The sequence below is a fragment of the Ricinus communis genome, chromosome 8 (genome assembly GCF_019578655.1).
Source record: "Ricinus communis isolate WT05 ecotype wild-type chromosome 8, ASM1957865v1, whole genome shotgun sequence".
NCBI classification, from domain to species: domain Eukaryota; kingdom Viridiplantae; phylum Streptophyta; class Magnoliopsida; order Malpighiales; family Euphorbiaceae; genus Ricinus; species Ricinus communis.
Window position 1 is genome coordinate 19,213,505 of NC_063263.1, and position 25,886 is coordinate 19,239,390.

At 30.8% G+C, this 25,886-nt stretch overlaps 3 protein-coding genes across 4 annotated transcripts; 1 reads left to right on the forward strand and 2 right to left on the reverse strand.

The window, feature by feature from the left end:
- Position 1: 1 nt before the first annotated feature.
- LOC8261709 (fructokinase-2) lies at positions 2 to 3,404 on the reverse strand. Its single transcript, XM_002533317.4, has 4 exons — positions 2,897 to 3,404; positions 1,732 to 2,064; positions 447 to 563; positions 2 to 345 (listed from the first exon to the last, which is right to left on the reverse strand). The coding sequence occupies exons 1-4, from the start codon at positions 3,305 to 3,307 to the stop codon at positions 214 to 216; spliced, it is 993 nt and encodes a 330-aa protein (XP_002533363.2). The 5' UTR covers positions 3,308 to 3,404; the 3' UTR covers positions 2 to 213.
- A 5,365-nt stretch (positions 3,405 to 8,769) lies between these two features.
- Positions 8,770 to 13,869, reverse strand: LOC8261708 (CRM-domain containing factor CFM9, mitochondrial). Its single transcript, XM_002533316.4, has 4 exons — positions 13,728 to 13,869; positions 13,278 to 13,608; positions 10,883 to 11,284; positions 8,770 to 9,307 (listed from the first exon to the last, which is right to left on the reverse strand). The coding sequence occupies exons 1-4, from the start codon at positions 13,796 to 13,798 to the stop codon at positions 8,813 to 8,815; spliced, it is 1,299 nt and encodes a 432-aa protein (XP_002533362.2). The 5' UTR covers positions 13,799 to 13,869; the 3' UTR covers positions 8,770 to 8,812.
- On the forward strand, positions 13,812 to 17,925 carry LOC8261707 (probable tRNA N6-adenosine threonylcarbamoyltransferase). 2 transcript variants are annotated; one of them, XR_007217041.1, is made up of 5 exons: positions 13,812 to 13,968; positions 14,296 to 14,881; positions 16,217 to 16,372; positions 16,502 to 16,902; positions 17,614 to 17,925. XR_007217041.1 is itself a non-coding variant. In XM_048378139.1 (5 exons), exons 2-4 carry the CDS (start codon positions 14,327 to 14,329, stop codon positions 16,829 to 16,831), a joined length of 1,041 nt encoding a protein of 346 aa, XP_048234096.1. In that variant the 5' UTR covers positions 13,812 to 13,968; positions 14,296 to 14,326; the 3' UTR covers positions 16,832 to 16,873; positions 17,614 to 17,925. The 2 variants fall into 2 exon arrangements, 1 of the variants encoding a protein (XP_048234096.1); XM_048378139.1 differs by having other exon boundaries at positions 16,502 to 16,873.
- The last annotated feature ends 7,961 nt before the right edge of the window (positions 17,926 to 25,886 follow it).

Here is a 25,886-nt window from a genome sequence, read left to right on the forward strand (position 1 = left end):
ATTTACACAAACATCAAAATTGTTTTTTATTGAATAGGCCATAAAGCAGAAGAAGTCATTAACGACATCACATTTTTAGGAGAAAAATTGAGATTGAAAATCTCTCCCAATTGAACTGTAAGCAATTCCTAACGAGGACTAAAGTTGAAGATAAAAACTTGAAGCAAAACGAAAAAAGGGGGTGGTGGTGGCAAATGAGAACTGATTGCAAATTTATGAAGATGCCTTCATCAAGCTGAGAACATCGGCCTCAGTGGGAAGGGCAGGAATAGCTCCTTTCTTGGTGGTTGTAATGGCTCCGCATGCATTTGCAAATCTAAGTACTTCTCTCAACCTTGGCTCCTCCTGAAATTAAATTAATTGCAGCAGCAGCAGAAAATGTTTTTAAGTGAGTTGAAGTAGAAGAAGCTACAAGTGTTGAGAACTATTAGAATTTGACTGATTACCTCGAGCACAGATAGATCATCCACAATCTTGCATAGTAGAGCTCCTACAAATGAATCACCAGCACCTGTCGTATCCACAGTCTTGACATGGAAAGCATCCACTGATCCATGGAAATTCTGTATTTCACAAATATTTGATATAAAAATAGGTCCCCAAGCATATTAGACAACCCACTAACTCACAGAGCTGAAGTTTTGTTTGTTATTGAAGTCGATAACTTCTATGAAATGGACCCAACTCAGATCCAAACAAACGGCATAATGATTTTTTTTTTTTTTGGTTGCTGTAATGTTGAAAATGTAAAAAATTAAATTGTTTTTTTTTTTTCTCTAAATCACTAGTGAAACCCAGAAAGAAAATCGGGATTTTTTTAAAAGAAATTAAAATAAATTCACCCTTAAGACAGTATTGAGTCGTACAGTCAACTGAGACTATAATATGGACCGCAATCCGATGCCGTTCGTGTTAAGATTTTAAGACTTTACGCAATTATATTAAATGCGATAAAATCAATATGCAAGGCTCCTTTTCTAAAATCCAAGATGGGCCAAATATCCACTTAGTACCACTAAGTAATCAGGGGGTAGTAGTAGTAGTAGAAGACGGGGCTTTTGACTAAAAATAATTAAAATAATTAAAATTTAGGTTATTTTATTTTATAATATATAACAAAAATGACAAATCTTCATCATGTCTGCTGCTGTCTGAGACGGGCAAATAATTTCCAAAAATCCAGGCAAATTATTTAAAACATTATTGTACACAATATAATTCACAACAACAATAAGAAGACAAATCATATGTATGTGAATGTTTCAAAATTAAAATATATATTACATAGGAAGAGAGTATCATACATAAATAATAATTTGGAGAAACAAATTTTATATGCTTTGGAATCTAAATCAAATTTTTGTACGGTTCAGAAAAGAATTCAAAATTAACAGTTTTTAATTCTGAAAACCAAAGGGATGCCTTGTCCCATGGATAAGATTAAAGGTCAAGAAAGAAGCCAGAAAAATCATAATAGTTGTGTAGAATAAATTAAATGAAAGGGCATGTACACTATAGTTAAAGAATTTGTTAAGGTCCCCACAAATAGCAAAGCAGGCAGGCCTAATTATTTATCATAAAAAATAAAAGCATGAAATGCATCACCTACCCATTATAGCTAAAAAGTCAAATTTGTTTAACTTAAAACGCAATACTCACACCAAACAACAAAAAATCAAGAGGGAGAAATAATAATAATAATAATAATAATGAAGATAATGATAACAGTACCTTGGTGTAATATCTGCAACCGTTTTCACCAAGGGTGACAAGAAGCAGCTTCAGGTTAGGATGCCACAGTGACAATGCAGATTCATCATCGATTTTGTCACTTCCAGTGAGGAATTCAAGCTCCACATCACTAACTTTGATGATATCGGCCTTGTCCCAAATGCTCATGATTTGCTCACGAGCGTACTCAGCGGATGGCCATAATGGCAGCCTCAGATTTGGATCGTAGGATAGCAGAGCACCTGCATTCTTTGCCTCTTCCATTGCCTTTAGATGTGCAGATCTGCATGGCTCCACTATCAAGCTTATTGATCCATAGTGGAATATTTTTGCCTATATATATTACACACAATAAACAAACAAACAATCATTCAGAGTCAGCTTATATTACACCCAAAGCTTTTTCTTTGAACAAAATAAAAGAGGTGGCGCGTGGTAAAAAAGAGGTTGCGCGTGGTGCAATTTCTTTAACTTGCTTGAATTTTCAATGTTGCCCTGAAACCCACAAAAGAATTTTTTTTTTTTTTCAATTTTGCCAACTTTAGCTCAGATTATTGTTTAAATCTTCAATCTTTGACCTCAAAACCATAAAAAGAAAAAAAAAAGTTTCAATCTTGCCATCAAACCCATAATCAATTTTGCATCTTTAATGCACAAGCTTGCCCCCAACCCACCCATAAAAGATTTTTCAATATTTCCATGCCACCAACCAAAATCAGAGTGGGACCATAACAATAATTTACAGCACAAGTAGACACTATACGAGATTCATGAGCAGGAGGACCCACGCCAAGGTCATTAACTTCTATCGAACGGCTATAAATCGATTTAACTAAAAATTAAAACAAATGGTAGGGGACCCACACATACACAACATAGACTATATCACCGGCCGTGAAGTTAGCAGAGCTTTGCCTCCAAAATTCCATGCTTAAAAATCGGGATATTTTTTTTTAAATTAAAAAAAATAAAAATAATTTGCAACTGGATTCTTGCTTTGCTACTAGTAGATCTGTTCTAAGTGGACCCTACACGTGCCGACGTGTCAAAAAACACACAGCACCATGAATCTCTCTCTCACTACTCTCACTCACGGCGCGTGACATGCAGTTAAGACATTGACAAGTAAGTAATAATTAAAACAGAGAGTTTTGATTTTACTTACAGATCTAATAACTTCAAGATTAAGCTCTTCAGGAGTCAACAACATATCAGCACTGGGATTTCTGTAGAACATAAACTCACGCTCTCCATCAGCGCGTAGAGTAACAAAAGCCAAAGCGGTCCTGGCACCTTTGTCAAAATTAATACCGTCACTGCCAACCCCGTTTTCTTTCAAGATCCCGGCCAGCATGTGCCCAAACTCGTCGTCACCCAACTTTCCGACGAAAGCTGCGTTTCCGCCCAGTCTCGCCACCGCGATCGCCATGTTTGCCGGAGCACCTCCGGGTGCTTTCAAAAACCCGGGGGCCTCAGCGAGAGAAACGCCAGAGACGGTGGGGACGAAGTCGATTAGCATCTCGCCGAAGCTCACGATCAAAGAAGAGGACGACTTGCCATTGGTTACTGACGCCATTGTTTCTAGAGAGAGAAAGCGTGTTTTTTTTTTCTTGTTGCTGTTGTTCTTAGAGAGAGAAAGAGTGTTGATGCGTTTGGAGAGAGGAGAATGGAGAAGGAGAATAGGTGTATTTATAGAGAGAGAAGTGCAGAGTTCTATGTTAATTGGGATTTTTAATTATTTATTTGATAATTAATAAAAAATTTCTAATGTAATACGGATACTTCTGTGTGGATATGTATGTATTTGGATTGATTACTTCAAGGTCTCCTTTTATTTTGTATTTATTTTTTGGCAAATTGTTTTCAGAAAAGACTGTTTTTAAATTGTGTTTATATTAATGTATACATAGGAGTTCACAATGAAATATTTTAATATAAATATATATTTTAAAAACAAAATTAATCGTAACTAATAATTTATATATAATAATCAATAATACTAATATTAAATTTAATATTTAAAAATACATTTTATCTGTTAATACTCATTATTTTTAATATATAAAATATAAAAATGGCACTCATAATTATCATGTCCATCCATCTGACAAAATTATTCATGTGTGTCAGAAATTTATATCTTTATATATTAGGGTTAAAGTGAATATTAAATAATATTTTGATTTATATAATAGTAGTTCTCTTAGCACAGTTATCAAATCTAAATAAATGAATATAATTATTTGTTGAAGAAATTATAACATTAATTTAAGAGATTAGTATTCACAATCTTTAATATATTCTTTTTTCAGATAAAAAAATATATATTTATAAATTATAATAAAAGTATTTATAGATAAAAATTTTGACTTGTAAGAATTCAACGATATCTACTCCGATCGCTTAAATATAGTTAAATTATAGCAAATTAGATTTTTTAACAGTAAAATATTTTTTATCATAATTTTTAATTATATATTTCTTTTTATCATATAAAATATTATATATATACTAAAAATTATTAAACAAGTAAAATTATATAATATTTTTTATTTATCTCTTAATTTAAATAAAAATAAATAAATAAATTGGATGGAGTAATAATAATGTCCTAAAATATCGGAAATGGTGTAGATTAATTAGGTCAATCTTGTTGGGTTATAGGATTTGATAATCTAATCCCTTTACGTCAGAGTAAAAAGAAAGTGACCTTTTCCAAAAAAGTTTTGTGATATATTTTCTTTTCATATTTTCAGGATTAGCTATTTCTTATATACACAAAATAGGAAATAAAATGTCCTTATTGGATATGATAGTTGATAATATCCATTTAAATATAATCTTATTAATTCTTTTAATAAAAAAAAAAACTCAAACATAATAAATAAATAAATAAAATTATGAGATAATTTTAATTCGGCTAGATTTTTGGATTCGTGTGGTGGATGGTTTTCGTTTGGTGTAATATAGTAGGACGTATCTTAAGGTACGTTGATTGAATGAACAATGACATTATTGTAAAAATATCTTATAGCAAGACAATATTATATATTAAATTATTTCGAATCTATTTATAGATTAAATATTTCTTTTTTTTTTCCATTACAATTTAAGATAAGGTTTAGGTTAAATAAAAATAATTAAAATAAAAATAACTTTTAACAAAATAGAATATTTATTTAAATAGACGTTAAAGCCATGCATACCGTTAAATTTAATAAAAAGACAAACGCTTCTTTCTTTACTTTTTTATTTTATTTTATTTTCAAACAAATCAAATCACAAAGGTAACAGATAAATACTTTTAGTAACGGAAGCAAAACTCAAAGAGATGAAAAAGGGAAAGGTGATTAGATAAATTTAATATATTATATTATTTATAAACTAAATTAATTATATAATGGTGTTTATTTTAATTAATTTTAATTATAAATAATAACATAATAATAATAAAAAAATAAATAAATCAATTAATATTATATATAATATCTAGTAATTAATTTTATTTATGTAATAATTTCACATGGTAAAAGGATTTAGAATTAAGTGTAGTTTTGTGGTTATGTACATGTGCATATTTCAGACAACCCACAGGGGAACACCCACTGTTTTCCCTATTTTTCTTTGTACTTTGTTTTTTTATTTATTTTTGGGGTGTAAGGCTGATTGAAGTGGGTCACTTCTTTCGCTCATGGTTTCTATCTAAGTTTCCACCAACTCTTCATTAATAAATTTTATTTATAAATATATTATATATATATATATATTATATATATATATATATATATATATTTAGAAAAATAAAATAAAATTTCTCTTAACAGAAATTCTCATCTAAAAGTCTTGTTTCAAAAGGCAGCTAGCATGGGAAAATCCCAACAAAAAAAAAATATAATTTAATTTGTATTCTTTTGTTTTATTTTTGCAGAACTTATGATTAAAGCAATGTCACACACCATATGCATTTATATTATATAGTTTTGTAGGGGAAATAAGTCAAAAAGGATCCTCAAAATTGCATGAGTCTTATAAGAAAAATCAAATTATTCCATGTCAGCATTACATGGCATTATGCATTTCTTTTTAACCCTATAATAAAATGAGATCATTTTTAAAAAATTTCCAGTTAATCACCTTAATCATTTTATATACTGGGACATGAATGTTTTCATTCATTAATTTAGAATAAAAATATAATATATTCTGGCAGTGAGTCCATTTTGATTGGCAATTGAGTCCATGTCATGAACATATTTAAATATTTCTGTCACTATTAACAATTTAAGTATGCACAACTTGCAATTGTTTAGAATTTGTTTACATAAAAAAAACATATAGAAACTATATAATGGCTCATCAAAGTATATAAAAACTATACCAATTCTATTCTTTTATGTATTAATTCTCTCAAATTTTATACAGCCTCCTTGTTCATGAGAGAACTAAATTCAGTGTTTTTTTTTTTTAATTTGAATTCACATACATTCAGTAAATAATAGGGTACCCATTAAGAAGATAAAGTAAATCTACATGTGAGATAATAATGATCTCCTCTTTTACTGTTCTGATCCCTTTAGTTTTCCTTTTTTCTTTTTGAGCCTCTTCTAAAATGGTAAAGTCTCCTAATCATTCCCACCAATGCCACCAAACAAACTCCATCTCTCATGGAAAAGAAGGAAAAAAAAAAAAAAAGATTAAGCAGGATACCTACCATAATGGCAAAGCCTCACTTTACTCTCTTTTTGCTTAGGAGGCTTGAAAATTGATTCATAACAAAAACAATAGCAATCCTTTATCTACCCATTTACATCCTTAAAATTAGCAATACAACTTGTATATATTTCCCATTGAAGATTCAGTATTCTTTTTCTTTTCCAAAAACAAAAGCAATTTTCATAATCTCTAATTAACATGTTTAAAATTGTGTTTTACTCAACAATGGACTGCAAACTTAATTGAATGAGAAAAGAAATTGAGTTGAGGGGTTGGGAAATGTGGGCGAAGCATCAAGCATGTAGGCCATTATGCATTGATCAAAAAGAAAAATTACATTAAATATTTGAAGAAAAGAAAATACATCTAAGCAAAAGCAGCTTTTGCAAATTGTAAGATAAATACTTTAAATTTAAATATTATATATAAAAGAATTACTTTATAAATAAAAAAATAAAAGAAAAAAATAATAATAAAAATGCATGTTGATATTGGTGCAATAAATATGTTAGAAATTGAAATCTGTATAGCTTGCCTTTGAAGGGAAGATGCACACTTACCTTATTATTATCCACCACCACACATAGGGACTCTTCCAAGAGTTGGTGTGTTAATAATAGTGAAAAGCATTATTATATGAAAAATAACTAATAAGTATATAAAAGAAGAAGACCCATAAGAGACCCACCAACTTGTTCATGAACTTGCAAAATTGTCATATTTTCTTTTTCTTCTTTTATGTTTGCTCCTTTTGTCGGTGCACAATTTATGTCCAAAAAAATAACTATTTCTGAGTATATGATATCCTAATTAATTCTATGTTTCCTAAGGGTCCAAAATAAATAAATTAATACCATTTTGTTAATTTGGCATAAGTATTTGATGAGTGATATGGGTTCATACTAATGAAATGTTACCACAAAAAAGAAAAAGAACTTTTCATGAAAAAATTGGGTCAAACTGTTATCATTTCTTATAATGTGCATAATCAAATCACAATCATGTATTCATTAAATTAGGGATAACAAAATACTTGTATTAGTAAATAATCCATTGTTGAAATCTCTAATTTTTTTTTTAAATATTTATGGAGTCGGTGATTCAAAAATAAAAAAAAAAGTTATTCTTTTAATATTATGATTATAAAAATGATAAATTCTCATTCGTTGTAACGAATCGATGAATAAAAAAATTTCAGTTCGAGATCTCTCAATTCTGACAAATATAAATACTGTTTAGATGAGATGAAATTCAGATTAATATTTAATTTTTATTTAGAGAAATAAAAGCTTTTTGTGATAATTAAACTGGTAGTTTATGCCATTTTCATTTCATAAACAAGTGGAACCAAATATCTCCATCATTGTCAGCATTTGAAGTTCACATCAATTTTTGTTTTCTGCTTAATTCAAGAGACTTTTTCAGGGTTAACCAGTGAAAGAATCTTGTTGAAAGAGACACCCCAATCCTATTGGCCTAGCATTTTCAGAATTTGAGCGTGGCACATGTTTTTTTTGTTCTTTTGGCTTGTAATATATTATCATACTGTAATATAGCATACTGTATTTACGTATTTCTTAATAATAATAATAATTAATGTGTATTATCATAATTTGAAATTACATGCAATGCACGTGCTACATCTTGAAACTCACGTGAGAGGAGCACACAGGTCTAAAAGTCTTAAACAGGCTTGAAATGGGGCTGTTTTGTTTCTTTGTAAGGCCAAATTCCAGGTGTTTGCAGCAATATGAAAGGTTCCTTCCTGTAGGCCTTTTGGTTCAATATTATAAGCTTCCTTTATTCTTTTGTATACCTTAAAAGTAGATCCTTTCTAAGATGAGTTCCTTTATATCCTGTCTGAAATAGACTTGCACTTTAGCTTGTGCATTGACAGAATGCAAAAAAAAGAAAAAAAATTTAAAATTTACAGGCTAAAAGTCTACCTACTTTATTTATTTATTAAAAGTTCGTAACTACACAACAAAGATAATTTAATTTATAAATCTCTCATAATAAAAATGACTCGCGAGTATTCATTAATAGAATAATTTGATCTCGAGTTGAATTCGTATATTGTTTGATTCTTATTAAGAGTGAGAATACTAATTAGATCTTTACATCTCATTTCTTAACTCTAATTCAATAGGGTTATGCTCTATTTACTAGATCAAAGGCTTGAGTCATGGCCTGAAGAGAGACTCGTAAAAGCTGATCTGAATGTCAAATTATTGATCCATCTTAAGGTTAGACCTTCAAGCAATGAAGGAAACATCAGTATGTGATATTTAAGGTTAAAAAGGATAAAGACACATGGACCAAAAATTAAGGTTAATCAAACAAGATCAATTGAGTTATGGTAGGATTTTTACGAGTTAGAAAGATATTCTTCATATCTATACTTTATTTCTCTTGGACAGTTATGATTTTCAGTGTCAAAATTATTCTCAACCTTTGATGATCTACCTAACATTGTGGAGGATCTCATCACTGTCATCAAGGAGATGCCTTCTTTTTGTATTTCTTCATCATCTGAATCAGTTATGCTATCCGTAGAATCTGATTCACTTGCGGATACGTCTTCATCTTCAATTTCTGATACTTCACTATCTGTGGAATCATCTTCTGTCTCTGAAACACCTGGAGCAAAGCCATGGGAAGACAAATAATTGCTTTCTTTTCTAAGTTCCCCTGATTCCTTGAAATCATTTGTTGGACTGTCTAATACGGAAAGGAGATTTCTATCATTTGGATCGCCATAAAGTGCAATGTGCCTGTAGTAGAGCTCCAGCTCCTTTTCTGCAATTGCAATGAAACGCCTCACAGATTCAAGTGATTGCTCATACTTTGATTTTTCCAATGCCTGCAAAGGAAAGGAAGAGTTGACCACTTAGCTGCAGAATTCAAGTTCTTATTCCCACCACAAGAAAACAAATCATATCTTCAATTTCAGCATCATTATCATTTACAGAAGGCAATGACAACAGTAAGAAAACATGCCAGATGGAACACGGCCCCTTTTTAAATCCACATAAATAAAACATAAAATATATCAAAATAAAAGGTCATCATCACATACTTCCACAATCATTAAGTATCATTATAATCATTATATCTTGAAAACAATGCATATGTTCTTTTTCCTTGCTATGACAGTATCAGCATTATAACCATTAAATAATAGAAATGAAAAAGGCTGACTGAAGAAAAAAGGCAAGTGTGGAATTTGATGCCCTATCGCTCTATAAATCATATCTTATGGCTCATTTATCCAGAAAAAGAAAAAGGTTTTGAAGTAAACACAGAAAATGCAATATATAAAATATATTTTTTAATCAATCAAGTAATGTCTTGTTTTCTTTAATACGTTTCATGACATCTCATCATGGTAGAGAATAAATTATTAACTCAACCATGAGGTATCAAAGTTCCCGCCTGATGGATTTTAAACACTTCTCTCCAAAATAAAAATAAGGCACAACTCTATGTGGTCCAATTTGGCTCACATACAAACAAGAAAGTAAGCCAGAAATAAGAAAGCTAACTGATGCAGTATTATCCCTTTGCATAGTGAAGACTTGTTTCCATTATGATCCAAGGCAACAAGCCCATTGAAAGACTGTACAAGGTGCTCCCGGTGATTGCAAGATAAGGGGGAAGGAGGGTGGCGCATATGTGCGCTGCCTTTCTGCCAAGGGGCTGTTTCCACACCTTGAACCTGTAACCAACAGGTTATAGAAGGAGCAACTTTACCTATTCATCAAGGCCATTACATTAGGCTTAGAAAATTTAAATTACTATATTCCTGACTATGTCTATAGGTCTGTTTTTTTTTGGTTGAATCTAGAAATTCTGCATGTGCAAACTAAGAATGCACATAACTGTTCTTTGATCTCACCCTTGAAAGTCCAAAATTCTAGTAGATATTACCCATAAGCACATAAACTCAACTATTCTACCTAGTATTTACCCCAATTACAATCCTATATAAACAGAAAACAAATTTGACTGATGTGAATGCATTTATTGAGAAACTAGCAGAGCATACTATTGCCATTTAGTAATCTGATTACCATTTTGGGAACAGACTCACAAAGAGTTAAATAATCTAAAGAATTGACTTTAAAAAAGCATAAAGAATCAAAATATTTAGGCTCTGAAACAAAGTGTGGTAACAGAATCAGATTAATGTAATGATCAAATTGATGATGATGAAGGTAACAATGAAGTCCTATATCTATTAAGGACATTTTCACTGTCAAAGAAATTGCACAGTTTCATGATACTTTTAATCTAACAATGAAACTAGGAACATACACCATCAATATTTGAAAATTTGTAAAATTTTGATCATAACACAAAATATGGCATAAAAAGAATCAACATTTGAGAACAGGAATTGTTAGACAATAAATAGTGTTGGAAGCAGAATGCGCACCCTTTTTTTGGACAATGTATCTATTGGAGACATAACTTCCGGCTGCACATAGTTCTTCCCTCGATAAAATATGATAGTGTCGTCTCCAATAACTTGTATAGGGATCCCACCACTCAACCTGGCGATTTCCTGAGCATATTCATGTACTTGGCCAGGTTTGCAAAAATTGCAAATTACTTTTACAGTTTCATGCTTCTTCCAATGCATATGCATATTGAGAATGACACCTCCAAACACTCCTCTTCTGCCAAGTGGCACATAATTGGACTGTTTCTGAGCCATCTTTTTCATAAAAAAGCGTTCCTCGCCTGTCAGATCATGAGGTTTGACCTCAGGACCCTGAACTTTAGGGACTTCATACCTCTTAAGTCTTTCAACCAGTAAGGCTTCTTTGATTTTGGCCTGTAATTGTAAGAAAGGAATGAAAATTCATCACTTAACAGAATTAAAACTTCAGAAAATTTAAAAAAATTACACCACTTCAATTTCCTTCTCCTTTGGGCAGAGAATAATAGACGAGAAATGGATATGTTAAAGAACAACGATTATGTTCAAGTTAGGAGCTATCCAACAGAGATAATTAGCATCAAGGTGCCTATTTTTACCAAAAAAAAATAAAAAAAAATCTAAAGGGATAGGAATTGGTATTATAAATATACTAACTAAAACCATTATATAATTACTTTTTTAGAAAAAAAAATGAGAAAGAATATATTTAACACAACAAAACTTCTCCCTCCACATTTGTTTAAAGTTTAAATTGACCTCTGCGAACAGAATAACAAATCCAAAAATAATTTTTTCTATGATACTGAAGGCAATGAGATACATCTCCGTGAGATTATTGAGCATAGATACAAATCTATAATTTAAGTTCAAATCCAGCTATGGTTTAGTTAAAGTCTGCACTAAAGGACCTAAATATGGAGAAAAAAATTTGAAGTTGTAAATTGAAGCAGATTATCGTAGGATCTAAAAGAATCTAATGCCAGAACTGAACTACAATCCAAATTAAAGTAAACAACAGAATCGGAATCACATATGAGAATTCAAACTAACAATAAGCTGATAGTTTGTAAATATTTGGGAAGTAAATCTGAAGACTATAATTTAGGGGTAGCCACAGGCCGGTTCAGAACTGGTCAAAATCGGTTAGTCGGAACCGGGCTCGTACCAGCTCGAAAGCATGGGAGCTAGTTCAGGGGTGGTTCTCTTTAGATGGAATTGGTACCGGAAGTTCCAGTTCCAAACTGGCAAAAAAAAAAAAAAATCAAACTAATAATTAACATAATAATTATTTAATTAATATTTAATAATGATTTAATTAAGTTTAAGCTCTTATTTTTAAAATCTTTTTAAGAATATGTTTGAACCAGCTGAACTGTAACCGTGAACCGGAACTGGCCGGTTCCAGTTGCCACGAAATCGTGAATCGTCAGTTCCTAAACTGTGGCTGTCCTACTATAATCTATCAAGATTCTTCTTTGGCTAAGATAACTGAGAAAAACTTTGAAACTTTTGAACGCAACTAAGTGATCAATTTAATAAAAATGAATTAGCATTTGTTTAGAAAGAATTTTAGATAAAGTTAAAAGCCTCATCCAAGCTAGTAGTATCCTAACACTTTTCAGTTTGACAATCTTATTTTAAAATTGTCAGTCAAGCGACGAAGTTAGTTCTTCTTGCTTAGTTTTGACAAACACTCATACTTGATTCCAATAATTCAGTAAAAAGACAGTTCATTTAGGGCCAAGACCATATAGTCTGCTTTCCTGTCAACTTCCCCATTTCTGCAACAGTAAAACTGGCTTCAGAATTTGAATCCTTTTCCAAAAGTAACAACATCAACATAAGAGCATCTACAATGGTTTACATTCTTTAGAGTGTAATCTATATGCCATGTCCTCACTTTACTATCTCCTCTTTCATTACACTATCACTCACTAGAGTATAATAGCATGGGCCCACAATCAAATCACATACACTCTACCAAGTATAATGCCACACCTTTTCCTTCTTCAGTTTTCAGCTCCATTATGGAAGTCCTAGCTCCCACTATAGGAGAGAGTGTAATGGGTTGGTGTAATGAAGGGTATTACACACTCTATTACTCCCCATTGTGGATGCCCTAAGGGTAAAAGACTATATGTGATTTGAAGATTCCCTAAGGGTAAAAGACTATATGTGATTTGAAGATTCAAAATTTAACAGAAAACCTATGTTTTTTAACAATAAACAATATCTTAAAGGCATTGAGCTGCAATAACACATTCTCACAACTAATGACAATATGCTAGAACATGAGACAAGGTGAAATGCAGACAACAAAAGGTATCATACAATTCAATATCTAACAAAAGCCAGGATTCAAGAAAACAGTTAAACATCCACTCACCCTTTCAAGTTTATACTTGATTCTCTCTTCTGCATTAGCAAATTTCTGCTTCTTCCTCTTAACAGTGAGACAACGCGGGTCTCTCCTGTTAGCAGCTCTCCTTTTCTCCTTCTCTCTCTTTCTCTGCAACTTAAGCCTCTTCTTAGTCTGCCACTTCTCTTTCTTAGGAGGATCAACTTCGTGGGTTTCAAACTTGGGTTTGCCATCTGATATCACCAGGTTTACTCTACCATGGCTCAAATTTCTAAACACCCAATCTCGGTTTCGTATATTTAGTGGAATTATGTGTCTTGTTGGGGGAAAGACGGATTCTGGGTGATAAATTATTGGCCTTTTAGGCATCAAAATCACAAAAAGAAAAAGAAAAAAATCAGCACCCGACATTAAAGATTTTCTTTTAACGGAGAACTAGAATTTATAATCCAACTGAGAAAACAATAAACACGGTACCTGAGAGATGATGATGAGTTGACAGATGAAGAAGCCCTTCTCATCAAGATACAAAACAGAGCTTTTGCCATTTAGTTAGAAAGAGAGGAGAACGTGACAAGAGGCTATTTATTTATACCAAAAGCTATTTATACCCGATCCGACCCGACTCACTATTCTTAAAATTTGTTTCCGGACTAAAATTTACCCGCGCCGCTACCACAGCCCCAACAAACCTGCAACAGACCAGAAACTGAAAACGGTATGCATTTTACCCCTCTTCTCACTTCAGCTTTATAGTTTCTTTTCTTTCATGGGTTTTCCTGGAAAGAGTATGACTTCTTTTCTCCTGTGGGTTTGCTCTGAGAGACTGCTTTTTATGGTTTCGTGTTATTGTTTTGTAATGAATTTACTTTTGTATAGAGATAATTGTTCAATTTTGTTCTTAAAGGACTTTGTCTTTTCTGGGTTTTTTTTCTCTTTATGGGTTTTCTTTAAAAGATTATTTCTTTTCCACTCTTTTGTGCAATTGCTTATCTTTATAGCATTCCTTTTATATATAGAGAATTTCATTGCCTTTTGTTTACAGGAGATAATTGTGCTACTTTATTTTTGGAAATATGAAGAAAATGATAGCTTTAGGATTTGAGGGTTCAGCTAACAAGATTGGAGTTGGTGTTGTGACTTTAGATGGTACAATTTTATCAAACCCTAGACACACTTACATTACGCCTCCTGGTCAAGGATTCTTACCCCGCGAAACAGCTCAGCATCATTTAGAACATGTGCTTCCATTGGTTAAATCTGCTTTAGAAACTGCTCAAGTAACTCCTGATGATATTGATTGCCTTTGTTACACTAAAGGACCTGGCATGGGAGCACCACTGCAAGTTTCTGCTATTGTTATTCGGGTTCTTTCGCAGCTGTGGAAGAAGCCTATTATTGCAGTTAATCACTGTGTTGCACATATTGAGATGGGTAGGATTGTTACTGGGGCAGATGATCCTGTTGTGTTGTATGTTAGTGGTGGGAATACACAGGTTATTGCTTATAGTGAAGGGCGATACCGGATCTTTGGAGAGACTATTGATATTGCTGTTGGCAATTGTTTGGATCGATTTGCCAGAGTTTTACAACTTTCTAATGATCCAGCTCCTGGATATAATATTGAGCAGGTATCCTTTATCTGAGTGCATTACCTAAACTTTTTTCTTGTTACTTATACTCTGTGGTCTGGTTAAAGTTTGTTGGTATATATGTTCAGTACTTCACTGCATTAGGCAATAATACACTAGAAGTCTTTATCACGTTATGTCAACTGCTTTAGTTAGTTTTGCTTTATATGGTAAAAGATGTACTATAAGCATAATTGTGATGCAATCTTATCTGATGTTAGCTAAGGTTGTATGTCCTACACTCATACTTCTGCCTAATTGAACTTATTTTTGAAGGACATAATTGCTTTTTAAGTGCTGCTGTGAACAAGTTGGGTATTTCCGAGAATGAATTATATTCTAGTTATCACAAAGAGGAAGGTTATAACTTTCTTTATATTTTTTAACACACTCATTTATGTGAGCTTTTGCTTGTGAAGTTTTTAGAGGACTTGCAATAGATGCTATTCAAATTTTATGTTTCTGGATTCCGGTACTGCTTATGTCAATATGCTAGTCTTGTGACCAATTTATTCTTTGTGATTGACTTTGGTGCCTCCTAAAGGTTGTTGTATGGTTAGTCTAGGGCATGTTATTAAGTCTCGAAGAGATTTAGATGCATTTTAAACATGGCTGACTACAAAATTTACACCTTATGACATGAACTGATTGAACATTTTCAGAGAATGTTGATTTGGGTGGACTTCAAGTTTGTGTTATGGGAACAACTAATTCTTTGTCTCATTACTGTTTTCTGGTTTTATTAATTCGCTTCAGAGCAATTTAATTCCCCTATAAGTCTTTTGCTCTCCTTGCATAAGGGTTTTCTATTAAGATTTCTTTAACATGCTATTGAGTACCAGATCTATTAGAGCCTTTAAATCTCCGTTTGGCATTGAGGTTGGGAAAGTGCTTTTCCAACTTCAATTTTAATTGTATATTATATTTTTTTGGGTTTTAAAAAATGCTTTTGCGAAAAGTAGGTGAATTGATGCTTTTCCAGAAAACAGGTTTGAGAAAAGTATTTTATAAAAAACTAAAAGAAATCAATATATTAAATCAAAAAATTTCAAACCTGCTTTTTGAACACCCAACAACAATCCCAAACACAACCTAAGTATTTTCACTAGGTGAATTGATGGTTTTCCAGAAAACAGGTTTGAGAAAAGCATTTTATAAAAAACTAAAAAAATCAATATATTAAATCAAAAAATTTCAAACCTGCTTTTTGAACACCCAACAACAATCCCAAACACAACCTAAGTATTTTCACTATGATTGTTGCTATGGCTGCTCTACTTATGTTATGTTGTAAACTGCTTCCATCTTCACTTGGCTGATATATTTCTCAATCAGCTTGCTAAGAAAGGAGAGCAATTTATTGACCTTCCATATGTTGTCAAAGGGATGGATGTTTCTTTTAGTGGAATATTGAGCTTTATTGAAGCTACTGCAGAGGAGAAACTTAAAAATAATGAGTGTACACCTGCAGACTTGTGCTATTCCCTACAGGTAAAGTGTTTTCAATGCTAGTACATGGAAGATTTTTGTATGCCAAAATTATAAGCTGTACAAGTATATAATTTTGTTGAGTGTGTATAACTTATTATGATTTACTCAATGTGTTAAAATGTGATGCAGGAAACTGTGTTTGCTATGCTTGTAGAGATCACAGAGCGGGCAATGGCACATTGTGACAAGAAAGATGTTCTTATTGTTGGTGGTGTGGGTTGCAATGAGCGTTTGCAAGAGATGATGAGAATAATGTGCGCTGAGAGGGGTGGAATGCTGTATGCAACTGATGACAGGTATTGCATTGACAATGGAGCTATGATTGCATATACTGGTCTTCTGGCTTTTGCTCATGGCACAACAACTCCGCTAGAAGAATCCACTTTCACCCAAAGGTTCAGAACTGATGAAGTCCATGCAATCTGGAGAGAAAAAGAGGAAGCAACTGAGGTCAACTGACTTGGAGTATAGGGCCTAAGCTGCATAACACTAAGGCCAGAGGTATGCCCTTTCTGGTGTCACTCACGGAGGTATTAACTATAGATTTTCTTTTTGAAAGTTGGTTTAGCAATCATAGAGAAAATGACTTGTCTACAAAAATTTATCAACTTTTAAGCAATATGCTTACACTTATTGCAGTCAAGAAGTGAATAATAATTAGAAAAAAGAAAAAGAAATTATGATGAAGATTCAACCAGCTAATACAGTTACTTCGTGAGAGTGTCCATTGATTATTGAAGATTACTTTTTCAATAATAAACTTATTGTGCGAATGTAGTATTATGTTTTCTTTTCTTTTTTCTTTTATTTATTCATTTATACATTTTTCTTTTTTGGTAAGTGATACTAATACGCTTAGTGAATTTGGGATCAGTTAATTTTCTTTGTCGAGTGCTTAATTTGTCAATGAGGGGTGTACTGTTCTTTCTCCTGCACTAGTCTTCTATCTACTTACCTAATATGATACTTAAAATTGTTTCAAGACATTCTTCGTCATGGTCGGGGTCTTGTCCTGATAGTTTCTTGTTAACACACATAGGCGACTGTATCTGAGTTCCGACAGATCACCTGAAGTAATGCTTTGCTAAAGAAACCACAGATCTTTCATCTTCTCTTCTTTTATAGCATGTGCACTTTTAGATGCTACATAATGATCCCATCTTGGTCAATTTATACATGGCAGTCTAGTGTAATATCTGCTGAAGGTAAATTCTAGTTATTTCATGTTTTTGTATTTACAGGTTTGAGCACTTGATGATGCCTCTTCTGATATCAATTAACTTCAACGCGTACCGTAGAAAACAGGGTTCCCGGGGGAAGTGGATTTTTAATGCATTATGTGGTAGCTAAATTTGTAGGCTAAATTGACATCCATTATTATCAGCAGAGAATTTGTAGCAGTAAAATGTACTCTATTATGTTCTTTATGCAAATTTGAGAAGTTCTTCAAAAATATTAAACGTTATTTGTATTAGATCATTAATATAATTACGCATGAGTGCTATTGCTATGTGTCAATGAAATTAAGTTTTGACACATCAAAGTTTTTGCTATGTGTATTTTTGCAAAGTTTTGACACGAGTGCTATTTAACAAAAATAATTTCATCAAGAATGCATAGAAACAACATCAACAATCAAGAATCAAGAAGAAAGGACTCTTGTGATGGAAATATCAACAGGCGGTTTCGTTCATGAGATTATTTAACTAAGTTATAATATTAGTAAAATAAAATTATAATTATAATTGAAGAATATTAATATTCACAAAAAATAATATAAAAAGCAAATAAAATAACATATTAAAAGCGCAAGTAAATATAATTATGTAAATTTGATACTTTCTTTTGTCGAAATGTCTATATTAATTCGTTCAATTTATTACTACAAATTATAATACTCTCGTCATCAATTCTTAAACTAGCTACTTATATTATATATTTTTTAAATAATCAATGAATAAAGTCGATTTTTTTATATATTTAATAAATAGAATAATGTTAATTAAAAATATTAAAGAATTTATTTTATTTCTTTTTAATGATGAATAACTTTTTTTATTCAAATAATTCATAAGTCTTAAAAAAGTTTGTAATTATTAATTATTAGAAAAAATATTTAAGAGAAAAAATATAATATGTTAATATATCATTTTCTCGTAGTGTGCTATTTTGATTGTTATAATTGGTAATAAATTTGAAATTTCAAACAACTATTAGATAAAAAATATTTTAAGTTATTTAATTTAAAATAAGTTATTTCTTCACACTTGTGACACTAAAGAAAGAAGTGAAGTAAAAATTTAATTTTCTATAATTTATTATAACTATTTTAGATAAAAGTCCATATTCATCTTTATATTCACACTACTCATCAATCAAAGCATTGTTGGTTTTATTATTTTATGTATAAATTCTTTTTATCAAAAAATTGGATTATATTTTTTACTTTAAAGAATTTATATGATATCAAATATATATAATAACAATTTAATAAGTAACATGATTAAAATATCATAATTATATTTTTTTGACATATGTCGTAATTTTAATTTTCTACTTTTAACTGATAGGGTTTTCAATATTTCAGAACTTCTTTATCATTTATAAATAATAATAAAAATTTAAAATAAGTTAACAAACCTTAAACTAATAAAATTTCTATGTATTTATGATTTTGTATTACTATAAGAATAAAATAAAAATATTTTATATAAAAGTGAAAGTTAATTTTATGACCCACCAATAAAATTGCTACATGTCAATATGATAAAATTTAAGCTTATATTTTTATAAGATGAAGTTATTTTGATACTTCATTAATTAATATATTATATAATTTAACATTAAACATGTTATTCAATATTCCATATTTTAGAACTAAGAATCATTTTATTATTAATAATATTAATTATATTTATAAATATTAAGGATATAAAGGTGGCCGATGATTTAGAGACTACGCCCATCTGATTTAGGGATCACGTCCGTTTGATTTAGGGACTATGCTCGTCACACATTGACTTAGGGACCACGCCTTCTGATTTAGGGACCACGTCTATCTCATCTTGAAGACTACCCCTCAAAATAAATATATACTTTGTGAGCTGTAGAAGCCATGCTTCGTAGGTCCAAGTTGGTGCAGACTTTCTATTTGGCTTATGCTGATTTAGGGGTTTTACCCGTTTTCTTGAATTCTAGATACTAGGCTCTTCCATCGTTGATTGTCTAAAGTTTTTCGATTGCCTTCCGCTTCAGGAAATAAAAAACTGTGGTTTTGGCTTCGAGTTATGACTTGGTAAATTTTCCACTTCTAGGTGTCGACCTAATAACTTCTGCTTCAGGATGAAGAATAATAGTTTTTCCACTCTAGAATCTTCTCCTTCGAGAAGTAAATTGGCTATCTACTTTCGGATCAGATATCGAGTGAATTACAGAAAATTCGATGATGAAAGTTACTGCCTTTCTCGAGTTTCGAGAGGTTAAGGACGGGCGAATCCTAATTAGAGTTGAGAATAATTAAACAAAATTATTTTTCTAGAATCAATTTAGACACAATTGGCAAAAAATTAAGTTTGAATAGTGAAACGATAGTTTTACCAAGTTTAGGGACTAAATGTAATCTTTTTTAAAAATCTTTTGCCCCCTAAGCCAATATGTTCTACCTACAGCCAAATCGGCTTTGCACAGAGCCGATCAGCTTAGCATAGAGCTTATCAGCTCTATACAGTGGCGATTGGCTTATTTCCTAATTCTAACACTATTTTACGTTTATTTTGACTTAAAAACGCCAAAATTAATAAAAAAAGTTCTAGAAAGAATATTTAGTGAAAGTTATTGGATTTTATTAATAATTATTTGAATTTAATTGAAATTATATATGTGTATTTATTTAAAATATCTATAAAATTAATGGATTTGATAAATTATTGATATTTATCTAATACATCTAGAGTTTTCTAAATTCATAAGGCCATAAATATATCATTAAATCTTAGGTCTAGGATTAGCTACATTCATTAATTACTAGAGCTACGTTAATTAATTAAACAAAGAGTTTTAATAAAACATAGAGAAAAGTTATTAAGAAAGAGCTTTGAATTAGGAAAGTGTTTTCATTGAATGACATAAGATTCTTCAACCTTAGACAATATTGGATTCTCATCTAATCTTCAATTCAACCGCCTCATCATCTCTAAAGACTTGCAAATCAGCAATCTATTGTGACAACCTAAGGGTTCACCACATCTAATATCATTAACACCTATTTCCCCTTACATCTGTTATTTATATGATTCTAGAAATATGATAGGATAATTTTCTTAGATGTTTTATATGATTTACATGAATGGATAAGGGTTTTCTTATGAATTAACATGTTTTTGTGATATTAGGTTTTGAATATGATAATATGATTTGTATTGGATTTTGAATCAGTAACATAATTCTTTTTGGATTTTAAATCTGATTAGTTAAATGATTAGGGTAATATGTTAGATTTATGTTATTCTCTAAATGATTGATGACTATATCAAAATTCTAGGGTTGCATGTTCAAATCTTGAGTCTGCTATGTGAGTTTTTTTTTTAGTTTTTCTGTTTGATTGTCTCTTTTGTGTTTATATTATCTTTGTGTGTTTAGGTTATTCTAATTTATCTTTATGCCTTTTATTTTATTATTTCGTGTTGTTAATTATTATTTTTAACTCTCTGTGCATGTATTGGCTTCTGGGCGAGGGAGGGTAGAGAAAATTGTAGAACCAATCATTACCATTAGAGCATTTTTGTTGATTTTTGCCAATTTTGACCTAGATTAGTCATTTTTCTTAAGTTTATTAGTTGTAAGAGGATTGTAATAGCTAGATTTAATTTCTTACACTTTAATCTCTATATTATTTTGAGGGATGCCAAATACCTATTGTGTGAGTGCTTAATTAAAATTGGACGTTGTCAACATTCCTTTTCCGGATTCAAATATCGAGGGAAGAGCAGAAAATCCTATGATAAAAGTTACTGCTTTATTGGGTCTCGGGAAGCAAATGATAGGCAAATCCGAAGCTGGGATCGAGGTTAATCCAGTTGGAATTAGCTTTTTGAAATCAATTTGGACCTAATTGTAAAAAAATTAAATTTAAGGGTCAAATTGGGAATTTTTATAAAATCAGAAACTAAACTGCAAATTAAAATTTCCTTTATTGAGTCAATCGGCTCGATATATCGCTTTATGATAAAGCCAATCCGTTCTTTATAGAATCGATTGGATTTTGACTCCCCGACATCATTTTTCGAACGCTTTTACGTCCAGATACAGATTCTAGAAGGTTTTCTTGATGATAATCATTGTTTATCCATAATTACTTAAATTGTAAATAAATAAATGAGATGTTTATCGATATTTTCTGAGATATATCTCTTTCTCAACCCTACCTCTATAAATAGTAAGAGGTATTTAGGATTTTAGAGAGGAGGCAAAACTGAGATTTGATCATAAGTGTGATTAAGAGAGAAGAAACACTGAGAAATAAGAAAAAGAGAGAAAATCAAAAGAAAACAGAAGGGGTTGCACTGATGACTATAGTTTATATTCAAAGGTTCAAGCCACTTAAGAAAAAACCATTTTAGGAAACCAACCACTGAAGAAAGAATATTTTTAGAATTTTTTTTTCAATCGACAGAAGATTTTCAAAGTCAGATCCAGCTCTAGATTCTTATTCGGTTTTTGCTTCAACTGCTTTCTCATCGCCCGAGACTCGCAGATCCAACATATATGGTGACAACTTGAGAATTTCTTTTACCATATATCTGTAGTCATCATAAAACTAGTTCTTTCATTCTTTTTTGTTTTGTTCTTTTATTTGTTTTTCTAAATTATTTGCTCTTAAGAACTTGATTAGGATTTTTATTTTTGATAAACATGATTAGATTAGGTTTTCATGAATATGCATGTTACTAGGGTTTTGAATCTGATAATAAGAATTAAAGTTTTTTTAGATATGATATTTTGTAAATTAGGATTTTAGATTTAATTAAAAATATGTTATAGGGTTAATATTTAGGCCTTTTGTTAATATGATTTAGTAATTAAGCCTAAATAAAATATGATTCCTTGCTCTGATAATCTTTTATCAGTTTATGGAATTTTAGAATTTTTAGTGATTTAGTATTTTTATTCTCTATAATTTTATTTTGTTATTTATTTTATCTATCTTATCTCATTATAATTAATTCTTAACATATATGCATGTGGAAATCGGCTCTGGAGTGTGAGATTAAACTAATGAATGAAGAAAAATCGACAAGAATCCGCCCCTGGACTCTAGAGTTGACCAGCTCGTCATGCATAACGAATTAGCTCTTCATGGTGGACCATTTATTTTTTTTTCACATTTTAACGTATTTTAGTGTATTTTTGGCCCTTGAACAATTTTAGGCCTTTCAAGTTTTATAGTCGTAGTTGTAGACGGGTTGTAATAGTTAGGTTTTCTTTTCTACTTTATTTTCTTTATTATTTTTAATGTTTATTGCATGTTAACCCAATACATTATTACATGACTGATTAATAAAAATGGGCCACATAGACTTAGGGCTAAAAACTGAACCAATATGAAGTTGGTAGTCTAATAGGCTAACCCACCTTACTTGGGCCTAAACCCTAAAATTCAATTAGACTAGTAGGCTTTGGCATGTTTAGTTAGGGTTTGAATTTAGTTAGGGTTAGGATCATAATAAATGGGCCTTCTCATAATAAGTAGTCCAATAGACTTAAAAAAGTTGGATTCCAAAGAGCATAATATGTAATTGGACTAGAATAGGTGTGTCTTATACATAGTTGGTTAGTAAGTTAGACTAATAACCTAAATATGGCTTGGGCTTGAATAAAAAATGGGCTAGATTTAGGTGTATTGTGTGATTGTTTTGGCATGTTTATGTATTAAATGCTTGCATTTATAGGGAATATTTTATTAAATAATAAAATTAAAGACTAATATACACAAATAAGAAAGTTGGCTTCTGGATCCATCTCTGCACTCTGTGGCGTAAGCTTCCTTATGGAATATGAGAAACGTCACTCATTAGTAAAAGTGTCTGGATGATTATCCGGGTGAGGATTCCCATCTCCATGCTAGTCTCAGTGATTAATTAGCATGTTCCCGATTAGGTTAAAAAGCTTTACAATGCCGAGTCGTTACAGACACTTAGGTGTGCGCCCGAAACTGTCACCCACAGACACAAGATTTTTGGCTTAAATTTGAACCTTAACATGAAAAAGTAGTCAATTAGGTTAAAGGATAATAAAATTGGCTTACATTAAAACCCATATAGACTTAGTGGAATTTTTTATACTTTAATTTATAAAAAAGGCCACATTAGAATAAGAATCATCCAGTTAGGCCTTAACATAAAAAATAGTCCATTTAGGTTTAAAGGTTGAAATTAAATGCATAATGTGTAATTAGGCTAGACTAAGTGGATATTTGTACATAATCAAATAGTTAATAGGCTAATAAATTAAACATGGGTTGAGCTTAATAAAATGGACGAGACTTAAAAGAACTTCACACGCTGTAATTGATGCTTGTAAGAAATATAATTGTTACATTTATCGGGAATAACTCGTTAAATAATAAAATTAAAGACAAAGATACATAAATAAGAAAGTTGGCTTCCGGATCCAACTCTAGATGTGGTGAAGCTTCCTTATGGAAGCGAGAACCGCCACTCAATTAGAAAAAGTGTTTCAGAAAATTAGTCGAGTGGCGACTTCTATCTCTACTAGTAATCTCTCTTATTAGTTAGCATGTTTCTATTATGTTGAAAAGCCTTATAGTATCGTAGTCGCTAGAGACACTTGGGTGCGCCCTCGAAACCGCCGCCCATAGTAAAGTTTATGGAGAAATTTATTAATTGATATACTAATTATGTTTATATTAATTAACATTATAAATATAGTCAATATTCTATTTTTAAGAGTAGAAATATTTTTTAATTTAAGTTCGCATTTATTATTTTTAAACACTTATAATATATATCACTCACTTATTATATACATTTAAAGTGTGAAAATTTTACCTAAATAATAAAGTAAAATAATATATATATATATGTAAAATAATATATATATATATATATATATATATACTTATTTTAGTTTACATAGGTAAATTAGTTTAAGAAAAATCTACATAAAAAATTATTAAAAAATCCAATTTAAATTAGCAATTTAGTATAGCCCTTTTTAAATTATTAAACATTCCTTTTTCTTGTTGTACATGTCTATGGTTCTTTATTCGGGCGTTGGTGGTTTCGTCCACCAATAGTCACTCCAGTGGTTGTTATGGTCTTTATTTAGTTGTCTATTTTCAATAATTTCCTTCTTTAACTTGTTTTTGTGCTTTAATGCCCCTAGTTGGGATGTTTGTTGTTTTTTATGGCAAGGTTCCTTTGTGTTGACTTAGTCCACATTTGTTGATGTAATGACGTCTGCCCTCAAACTTGTTAGAATCCTTGGGAAGTTTATTAGTTTGATATAGGTGTGCACAAAAGATTAACCAAATCGATTTGATTCAATTCAATCCAAACTAAAAATCATGGTTTGAATTGTGTTATTATTGGTTATGATTTAAAATTCTTATAAATCGATTTTTTTGGTTTGCTTTTGGTTTAAGAAAATAAAAATTCTAATAAATTGAATTGAACTAATAATAATAAAACTGTGTCACTTTTTAGATAATATATTCTAGTCTGGTATTTTTCTAGTTTCTCTATACTACAGACTCTCCAACTATCCACGATTCATCAAATCTATTTTTATTCTTTATAAGTTACAATAAATAACTCAACGTTCTAACCCTAATGCTTTTTGTTCTCATCACTTCATTTTGATAGTGGCTGCATAATAAAATTTTAACTTAAATTTTTTAGGTCTATCATTTGTGATTCATCATATTAATAAAGTAAGTGATAATTATTTTTGATACTTTTTGTTGTATATTTACTAATATATTATTCTATGTGTTGGAGTACTTTTATTATGTTATTTTGATCTCTACTAACTTCTTGGGAATATTTTATTCTAAGTTGTTTATGCTAAGAATTTCAAGTACACAACTTAGAATTTATGTATATTGTTAAGGTTGATTGTTATTCGGCAATATGATTTTGTTTTAATATTTATTAAATTCATATGATCTCTTCAAATTTTTTAATTTATGTACTTATTCTTTTATCAAACCGACTTTCCAAAATGAGTCTAAATAACTTTGGTCTAGATATTTTTGTGTGGTTAAGAGTTAAAGTACTTAAAAATTGACTTTATTGGTTTAATTTAAGATATTTATTCTAAACTAACCAAAATCAAACCATGAACACTCCTAATTTGATGGATGCAGTAAGGGGAAGGAAGAGTTGTTGGATTTTCGTGGAGTTTAGGTAGTAGGCGAATCGCTCTTGATCAAAGCTTCTATTGATTCAGCTTAACCAAGAAGGGTTAGGCCTTTGATGATAACGTCGATTCTTTT

Excerpts from the sequence above, each read along its gene's own strand:
- LOC8261709 (XM_002533317.4), bottom strand. The coding sequence starts at position 3,307 with ATGGCGTCAGTAACCAATGGCAAGTCGTCCTCTTCTTTGATCGTGAGC. Across the intron at positions 2,065-2,896 it reads ATCTTGAAGTTATTAGATCT|GCAAAAATATTCCACTATGG; the intron begins GTAAGTAAAATC and ends TAATATATATAG. Across the intron at positions 564-1,731 it reads GTTGCAGATATTACACCAAG|AATTTCCATGGATCAGTGGA; the intron begins GTACTGTTATCA and ends TGTGAAATACAG.
- LOC8261707 (XM_048378139.1), top strand. The coding sequence starts at position 14,327 with ATGAAGAAAATGATAGCTTTAGGATTTGAGGGTTCAGCTAACAAGATT. Across the intron at positions 14,882-16,216 it reads CTGGATATAATATTGAGCAG|CTTGCTAAGAAAGGAGAGCA; the intron begins GTATCCTTTATC and ends TTTCTCAATCAG. Across the intron at positions 16,373-16,501 it reads ACTTGTGCTATTCCCTACAG|GAAACTGTGTTTGCTATGCT; the intron begins GTAAAGTGTTTT and ends AATGTGATGCAG.
- LOC8261708 (XM_002533316.4), bottom strand. The coding sequence starts at position 13,798 with ATGGCAAAAGCTCTGTTTTGTATCTTGATGAGAAGGGCTTCTTCATCT. Across the intron at positions 13,609-13,727 it reads AACTCATCATCATCTCTCAG|GCCAATAATTTATCACCCAG; the intron begins GTACCGTGTTTA and ends GATGCCTAAAAG. Across the intron at positions 9,308-10,882 it reads ATACATTGTCCAAAAAAAGG|GCATTGGAAAAATCAAAGTA; the intron begins GTGCGCATTCTG and ends TTTCCTTTGCAG.